This window comes from Euwallacea fornicatus, chromosome 11 (assembly GCF_040115645.1).
Source record: "Euwallacea fornicatus isolate EFF26 chromosome 11, ASM4011564v1, whole genome shotgun sequence".
Taxonomy (NCBI): Eukaryota; Metazoa; Arthropoda; class Insecta; order Coleoptera; family Curculionidae; genus Euwallacea; species Euwallacea fornicatus.
The window spans coordinates 885302-893539 of record NC_089551.1 but is presented as its reverse complement, the minus strand read 5'-3'; the positions used below and the strand labels follow the sequence as shown (position 1 = coordinate 893539).

The 8238-nt window shown below is 41.5% G+C and overlaps 3 protein-coding genes across 4 annotated transcripts; 1 reads left to right on the top strand and 2 right to left on the bottom strand.

The window, feature by feature from the left end:
- Positions 1–94: 94 nt before the first annotated feature.
- Dbp80 (putative ATP-dependent RNA helicase Dbp80) lies at positions 95–2282 on the bottom strand. Its single transcript, XM_066287322.1, has 8 exons — positions 2123–2282; positions 1840–2039; positions 1586–1781; positions 1414–1528; positions 1184–1361; positions 895–1135; positions 684–846; positions 95–611 (listed from the first exon to the last, which is right to left on the bottom strand). Exons 1-8 carry the CDS (start codon positions 2171–2173, stop codon positions 361–363), a joined length of 1395 nt encoding a protein of 464 aa, XP_066143419.1. The 5' UTR covers positions 2174–2282; the 3' UTR covers positions 95–360.
- A 162-nt stretch (positions 2283–2444) lies between these two features.
- Positions 2445–8230, bottom strand: LOC136341837 (sodium-coupled monocarboxylate transporter 1-like). Of its 2 annotated transcripts, none has more exons than XM_066287190.1 (10): positions 7908–8230; positions 4386–4545; positions 4204–4321; positions 4087–4154; positions 3803–3957; positions 3609–3749; positions 3333–3551; positions 3005–3275; positions 2667–2955; positions 2445–2613 (listed from the first exon to the last, which is right to left on the bottom strand). In XM_066287190.1, the coding sequence occupies exons 1-10, from the start codon at positions 8102–8104 to the stop codon at positions 2489–2491; spliced, it is 1743 nt and encodes a 580-aa protein (XP_066143287.1). In that variant the 5' UTR covers positions 8105–8230; the 3' UTR covers positions 2445–2488. The 2 variants fall into 2 exon arrangements, with proteins under 2 accessions (XP_066143287.1, XP_066143288.1); XM_066287191.1 differs by lacking the exon at positions 7908–8230 and adding an exon at positions 6867–6997.
- LOC136341836 (U2 snRNP-associated SURP motif-containing protein-like) lies at positions 4768–7894 on the top strand. Its single transcript, XM_066287189.1, has 11 exons — positions 4768–5339; positions 5387–5555; positions 5605–5850; positions 5903–6104; positions 6173–6235; positions 6292–6401; positions 6459–6633; positions 6695–6911; positions 6963–7124; positions 7343–7460; positions 7693–7894. Exons 1-11 carry the CDS (start codon positions 4971–4973, stop codon positions 7821–7823), a joined length of 1962 nt encoding a protein of 653 aa, XP_066143286.1. The 5' UTR covers positions 4768–4970; the 3' UTR covers positions 7824–7894.
- Positions 8231–8238: the final 8 nt, after the last annotated feature.

The following is an 8238-nucleotide window of genomic DNA, read 5'->3' as shown; positions in this document are numbered from 1 at the left end:
TATACAATTGTATATGTTTATCTTTTATGGTTTAGGATATATTGGAGTAAAACGTCGATTTTTTTTGCTTTTTTATTTTATTAAGAAAATTACACTTCAAGTGTTGCGTAAAGAATACAATTATTAATGTCTGAAGCTCACTAAATATGATATAAAATGGTCAAATAACTTTAAAATCAATATAGGAAATAACTTTTAAAAAAATTAACAAGCATTCTTTGCTAAAATAAGAGATTTGAAGATTTATTTTCTGACATCGGAAAATCAATTAAAGAAATAATGTAAGTATTATTAACAATATAATTTTCCCCTAATGAAAATTATCCTTAAAATACTTCAAACATGCAACCAACTAACAACCTATTGACCGATTTTTTCTATTTCCTCGCAGTCTTCCGCGTTTAAAAACCGAATTTTCTTCCCAAAATGTTCTTCTATATCTTTCAATATTCTCATTGAATTTTCTGAATCAATTAAGTTAATTGCAAGGCCCTTCTTGCCAAATCGGCCCGTCCGACCGATTCGATGAAGGTACGTCTCGCAGTCGGCTTCACCGTTAAAAACTGGCAAATCAAAATTGACCACTATGGTAACTTGTTCTACATCAATTCCTGTAAAAATAGTCTTAATAACCTCAAGTAAATCACACGAAACAATAACGCCGAAAGAAAGATTTAACTTGCCTCTAGAAAGGACATTGGTAGTGATCAGTACTTTTTCTTTTGCCTCTCTAAATCGATCTAAAACGCTTATGCGCTGTTCCACAGTTAGTTCACCATGCAAAACTGCAACTGCATGTTTGTCTTGACTCATTTTAGCTGCTAACCAGGAAGCTGTTTTTCTGGTCTAAATAAATGCTCAGAAACTCAAATCCCATTGTCTACTAAAACTTACATGGCAAAATATTATTGCCTGCCCTATTCCAATAGTCCCATAAATATTCGTAAGAGCATTATATTTAGCCTCGGGAGTGTCACAGCGCACATAATATTGGTCTATGTTATCTAAGCTCTCTTCTTCCCTTTTGAGCCTAATTATGATAGGATTACTAACTATATGCTCTGCAAAATCTATTACTTCTTGTGTGTAGGTTGCAGAGAAAAACATCATTTGACAAGAGGAGTGATTAAGCTGTCTGGAAGAAAATTATTGAGAGTGATATAATTTAGATTTTTAAACTTACTTATGGATGCGAATGCACTGGTCTTGGTGACCTTGTTGGGAAATCATAACATCTGCCTCATCCAATACAAACACTTTAATTTTTTTTATATCAAGTGCTTTGAATTTTAGGGCCCAGTCTAGCACTTTGCCTGGGGTTCCAATGATAATATGTTGAGTTAATACAGTGCCTCTGACCACTAAAAACTACCATCCAAACACATTTCAGTTGTAGTACCAAAGGAACCTTACATTCTTCCCCTCTAACTGCAAATATCAGTTCAATTTCAGGGTAATATTTAGACATGTGAGCCGCAACTTCACCGGTCTGCACTGCAAGTTCATATGTTGGAGAAAGACAAACAACCTAAATGCGCAAATTTATACACCTTATTGGTTTTTACGTCTTTCCTTTAGTTTTTACCTGGGGATAGTGTTGATTTGGATCAACTCGGCTCAACATGGCCAGTACAAAAGCTGCAGTTTTGCCAGTTCCTGACTGGGCTTGAGCGATTAAATTTTGGGGCGGGTCCGCCAATAGAGCTGGGAGAGCAGCTTCCTGTATTTTTGAAGGAGAATTAAACCCCATGTCATAAACTCCTTTCAACAGGTTTGGTTTGCTGTAGTTATATGGTGCTATTTAATTTAAACTAAACACACACACACTTAAGCACTTACAGGTTTAAGGCATCGAAACTCTTAACGGAAAATAGAGGGGATTTAGGGTCCTTCCTTTGGATTTCTATATCGGTTTTGCTTTCGACGAGACCTTTTCTGATTATTTTAGTCAAGAGGCTTGCTTCGGCTGCATTGACATCTTCAGGTACGTCTTCTTCAGGCTCAGCAGGAGGTTTTTTGCTTAAACTGACATCAGAAAGCTGGCAAAATGAGAAAACAATTTAGTTGCAAAGATTCTTTTAAGGCCGAGGTTAAAATTTGTTGAAGGCCGGGGTAAACGTACTTTTGTTTCAGCTTGAGCTACATACTTAGCCCAATCTATTTTTTGAGCCATTTCTCTCGTTTCTAGTGTCCGTTTCTTTTGGATAAATTTGTTATAATTCGTTATAATTTCGAATTCTAAATAGATTACAATCGAATAACATAACAGCCACCATGTGTAAAATATGGAAAACGACAATTGATAGCTGATTATTTTGACATTTATTTAGCCTCTGTTTTATCTTGTAATAAAGGTAGATATGTGGCAACGTCGCATTAAGGACGTTGTCACCGCACTGAAACGCTATGAGGTAGTCATAATCGACAGTAAAATTTGCATGTCCCATGTTTAAATATTTATTGCAACATAACAACAACTCCACAAACCTTATCTAAGATCAGTGGAAATGGCCTTGAGATCAATATTACTTTCGCCAGGCTTGGACCTGTTTAAGAACTTCTGCACCATGGGAGAAATGGCCTCTTCATTAACTTCTTTATTCCTGTTATGCCCTGCAAAATCAGCAAATATTCTCCTACTTCGTACTCATATAAAAAAAACGTACCCATGCAATAACTCACGACCAAACCAATAAGAATTGCGATGATGCTACCAATGGGCGTATAATACATGTAGGATATTCTATATAGGACAAAAGGAAGTTCAACCGGCTTGGCGCTTGCTTTAGATGATAATGTGATACTCAAATATTCCGCGACCCAATCGGCACTGCACCCTTCCACTGAAATGGGCTTTTGCGGGAACCGTATCCGTCCATGACCGATTTGAGCCTGAGAACCTACCGAGATCCACGTTATCAGAGCGCCACTTAAGAAACCACCAACTAGGGCGCCCTGAAAATTACATTTTTATTCAATCGCAACATCGATAAGGTGCAAATACCTCTGAAGTAGCCCCAGGGAAAAACATTCCGAGAGAAAATACTCCCAAAAGAGGCCCCGCTGTTATCGCTCCAATGCTACCGGCCGCCTGAATTAAAGTCCCCAACTTCTCCACCACAAAAACGAGCCCCACGCAGATGATCCCTATTAATACCACTATTATCTTCATGAGAAGGCTAGCGTGCGCCTCGGACATCGTCCTTTTCAGCCTCGGCTTGATCAAATCCTCAAATATCACGCCGGTCATTGAGTTTAGCCCGGTGGACATCGAGCTAAAACACCATCAATTTCTCGTTTCTCGCTTCTAGTCTCCAAGAAGAACAGCTCACCTCAGGGCGGCACTAAACACCCCACTGACAAACATCCCCGGCAGACCGGGAATGTCCCCCACAGTATCCATAATGAAATAAGGCAGGAGTTGGTCAGATTTGTGGATCCGGCCTCTGGTGACAGGATCGCACTTGTGGTAGAAGGCGTAGATGACCAGGCCCATGTAGCAGCACATAGAAACTAGTACCCAGAGCCCCACCAGCAGGATCCCTATGGTTCTGCGGTGGAGAACTGTGTGAAAAAGAACGAGACACACAGAGAAAATATGAGCTCACATGCGGGCAGACTTTAGCGTGGGCATAGCCAAACATCTCTGAACCATCGCTTGGTTTATGGAACACGAGGCCAGCCAGTAGAAGAAGTTGCCTATCGTCACTGTCCAGAAGGAGTGGCGGATGGTTGGGTCCGTGTTCATACTAAAATGATGTTCATTGCCCAAAGCTTTGAATGGCTATAATTGACCTTTTACTTAAAAAACTCGATTCTCTCTCCCTGCTGGTTCCTTTGCCAGACTTCCTGCACTCCTCCCACTTTGATGGTGCCGACGATCACTGTGATCACCAGAGCCCCGAACATTATAATAGTTTGAATGGTGTCGGTCCAGACAACTGCTTTTAGGCCGCCCTAAATATACATCATTGTGGCTCAATTTGTACTAAATTCTCTCCAAAAGAGGACAAAACGAAATACATTCCTCAATTGAGGATGTTAGGGGGCCGAACATTTAAACTTGGCCGGTGGTCATATACCTACCAAAGTAGTGTAGAAAATGCAAACCACGCAGACTACGGGGGTCACTAGATGTAAATTTATACCTGTAACTGCAAATAAAATAGTTAATTAAGTTATAGCATGTTTTTAAATCTTTACCTTGACTGAAAGCCAGCGCAGGCACATAGATAACTAAAGGGATATAGAGTAGCATCTTGGTGAGGAATAAGGTGGTTCCCAGAAGACGAACGGTGTTGTTGAATCTCAAGTGAAGGTACTTAAAAAGGAGACTTAATTGGTCGTAAGGCACCATGTTTGGGAAGTCACCAATTCTTACTTACTTCGTACGTGGAGGTTATTTGTAAGTTGTAGAACACGGGGAGGATCGCGTAAGCCATCACCGCGGCGACGAATATTTCTGGGACTAGAGTCATCCAGAATTGGGTCCCGTAAGTATACATTTCAGCGGGGAGACCCAGGAGACTTATACCAGAAATATAGCTGAAAATATTTTGAAAGTTCTGGAGTATTGAGAATGTTCGGGATTTAGTTAGTTTAAGAAATAATTGAAAATCAAAATTTTTCTCAAATTTAGTACAAATACTTTACGTTGGATACGAAATATTTATCATTTACCATCCACTCAGTGTCGGCTAGGAGTACTGCTAGCGCTATATACTTTTCAATTTGTCAAATGTCAAATCAAATCTGTCATCTGCCAAAAAAATTTTCCGGGATTCTTCGTTTTTGAATTTGAATATTAACTACCAATAATTTTCCCGATTTTTCAAGTTTTTTCTAGCAGTCGTACAGTCTAACAGTGCGATTTCACTCGAATATACATCTTGCTAAATAAAACTATAAATAGAATATTTCCTCCCTAAACTCCTCCCTCAGAAACTACATTAAATCGCAATCGCATCGCGATGTCCAAATCCAAGCGAGACCACGAGAAGAAACTCAGAAAAGAGCTGGAAGACACTGCGTATGTCTTCGAGGACTTTATCCGAGTCTTCCAAGACGTGCCCGCTACCAGCAAGACCTTCGTCAAGTCTGGCATCCTTTATGGAGAGAAAAACCTCTCCTCCAGGACAACCGCCCTGGAAAACCGAGTGTACAAGCCAACCCCGCTCATTGCCAACAACCAGGCAATACAGCGAGCCATTGAATGCGCAAAAATTGTAAAACTGGACATTTCCAAAAAGGACGGGACAAGAAAGAAGTCAAACCTTGAGTTGTTGAAAGAGGAGCTTACGCTGCGCCATTCACAGCGAGATACTTGCCAAAGGCTTAAGGTACGCATGGAACTTTCTTGTAATACATTTTTTAGAGTTGTGGCTAGGACGAAGTCTCCATGACAGAGCCGGCGGTGAGCTATTTCGACGGGGGCGACCCGAAATCCACCAATCTATTTCTCGCTAATCTCTCCACCAACGTAACCGAGACGGACTTGATGGAAGAGTTCGGGGCCTTCGGGCCCTTGGCTAGCGTCAAAATTATGTGGCACAGAGGTTGTTTTACGGATTTCCCATACTTTGACTACAAAGCTTATTGTTGCAGGAGAGGCAAAGTCAAAAAAATCAAGCACAAATTGCGGTTTCGTAGCGTTTATGAATAGACGCGACGCTGAGCGCGCCCTAAACGGGATGAGGTGTCGCAGTAACATGCGCGTGGGCTGGGGGAAGTCCATAGACATACCCGCCCATCCCATATATGTTCCTCAGGAGCTCCTGGGACTCTATTTGCCGCCCCCACCAAGCGGGCTCCCGTTTAATGCTGTGTATAGTAGCTCGAAGGTCTCCGGAGGTGTTTAGATATAATTTTAAATTGGGACTTCGTTAATACATCTCTCTTGTAGATATCAACGAAATTCTCTTAAATGCCACTGTAAAGGTCACAATACCACTTAACAAAAAGGCGTTAGTTTTGATCAACAGAATGGTGGAGTTCGTGGTTAATGAAGGCCCGTTGTTCGAGGCCACGATCATGAATAGGGAAATCCAGAATCCTGACTACTCGTTCCTGTTCGACAACAAGTCAGCCACTCATTTGTACTATAGGTTTGTAGTGACCAATTCCAGTTGGATAACAGATGACTTTGGTGTTAACCTGCTGGGGAAATTTTCAGGTGGAAGTTGTTCAGCATCCTCCAAGGCGACCCTGTAAGGTCATGGAAAATGGAACCTTTCAGGCAAGATTTTCAAACAGTAACTTCCAATCAACGTTGTGATTTTTTTTTCTATGCAGGATGTTCAAAGGGGGTTCCATTTGGTTGCCTCCCGTGGCCCCAAATTACCAAGCTGGAATGCCTGACAAGCTCATTCGCGACAAGGATGATAACAACAGGACTTTGTCCGGTAAAGTGATCTGGATTTAGAGCTGCTAAGGAGATCTTTTAATGTTTTTTGTTGTAGATAACCAGCGTCAACGTTTAATAGAGATAATCAGAAACTTGACATTGTCCAAGAGCTCCATTGCCCAAGGAATGGTGTTTTGTTTGAATCGTACCACTGCCATTAACGACTCTTTGGAAATTCTAGTAGATTCCTTCAATAATGCATCTACTAATCCTGTTAGTAAATTGGCAAGGTGCGTTATCTGGAGAGGGAATCTGTCAAGTCTGCGGATTAACATAAATAATATGTTCCAGATTATATTTATTATCTGACATTCTCGCTAATTGCAAATCCAGAAAAGTTCAAATTTCCGAGTCTCGCGTCCCAATAGAATCGATTCTCGCTGCAATGAAAGACTGTATCGACAGTTTGACCAATGAGGCCGATAAGGTAGTACTTAGAACCAAAGTTCTTCGGGTCACTCACCAGCTGCAGCGCTCTGCACTTGCAAAAAACGACTCATTAACGACGGTACCGAGCCGCAATGAGTTTACTCGACGTCTTTTCATATTTCCCCTTCAGTTTAAGGAAAGTTTAAAGACAACTTCGGGCCTGATGGATGACGAGAATTCCAGCAGTGACGAACCTTTGGACGGCGCCAGTTTGTTGAGACGTTCAATGAGGGGTAAAAGTGAGGAGTGCGTCATTACCTCCAGGGAACTGAGGGCTAAGCAAGAAATGAGGGTGCGTTAGTTAAAAGCGGTGGGTAGTGAAGAAAATACCTCCAGTAGTTTTAAAGTGCTGGAAAGGTTTTCTCCACCGCTTCCACCGTGCATCTCTGCAAAAATCTAAAAAGCTGGTTCGAGGTTAATAATTAGTCAATTATAGTGGTATGGATAGTACCCAACAAAAATCTTCTTATGTACTTCCAGAAAGAGACATTGAGTTTTGCTGCTTTACAGATTCGACAAGAATATCTGATTCCTTCGAAGTGGGATGCATTGGACGCAGAGGCTCAATCTACGTCTTCAGCTAAATCACACCGTATTGAAGTGGCGGAGAGGGAGACCTGTACTCAAAGTAAGGCCCGTTTCATACGTCCAGAGGGACAGTCTAAACGAATCTGTTAATTAAGGGAGTTCAACGGGAACGTTTAGTTATACAGCTCCCTTGCGTGAAAAGTCTCCCATTAAACTCCTCGTCGTTCGATTCAATGGACGGTCCCCTGAATGCATGAAACGGTACCACGTGATGTTCCGAGTTTGACGCTCTGAGTTCGGAGGCGGGACGAAAAAAAACATGTAATTTATAGTGCTTGATTTACCGGAAACTTCGCCCTTGAAGGCTAAAAGCAGAAAACGAAAGCGAGATTCAGAACGTGAAATATTGGGTAAAGGCACAGAACACGTCGTCAAAATCGGACGACCTGATGGGCGCCCTTAAAGCTAAAACCTGCGAATTGTTTTACAGTAAATAAAAAAGTTGTATTAATAAATATTTGTTAGTGTTGACAATCAGTTGGCTTACCTGGCGATTAAGGACATGGATATGGGGAAAATCCCCATGGTTTTGCCTCCCATGAGGTACTCCGACGTGGTGTTTTGCTTGACCTTCGCGAAAAATGCGAAATACACCCCGATAAAGGCGGATACGATTAGCATCGCGGCAAACACCACATAATCGATAACATCGAAGTATTTTTTCACGTCTCCTTCTTCGTCCATCGTGACGAGCAACCGAGGTAAGGGAGTCACTCTGTGAGTGAGACTTTATCCGATGGTAACTGGTAAATTAGTTGCGGAAGACGGTAGCGCCAATTTGGGTTTAATTGAAAAATTGGGTCGGTGGTCATATTATT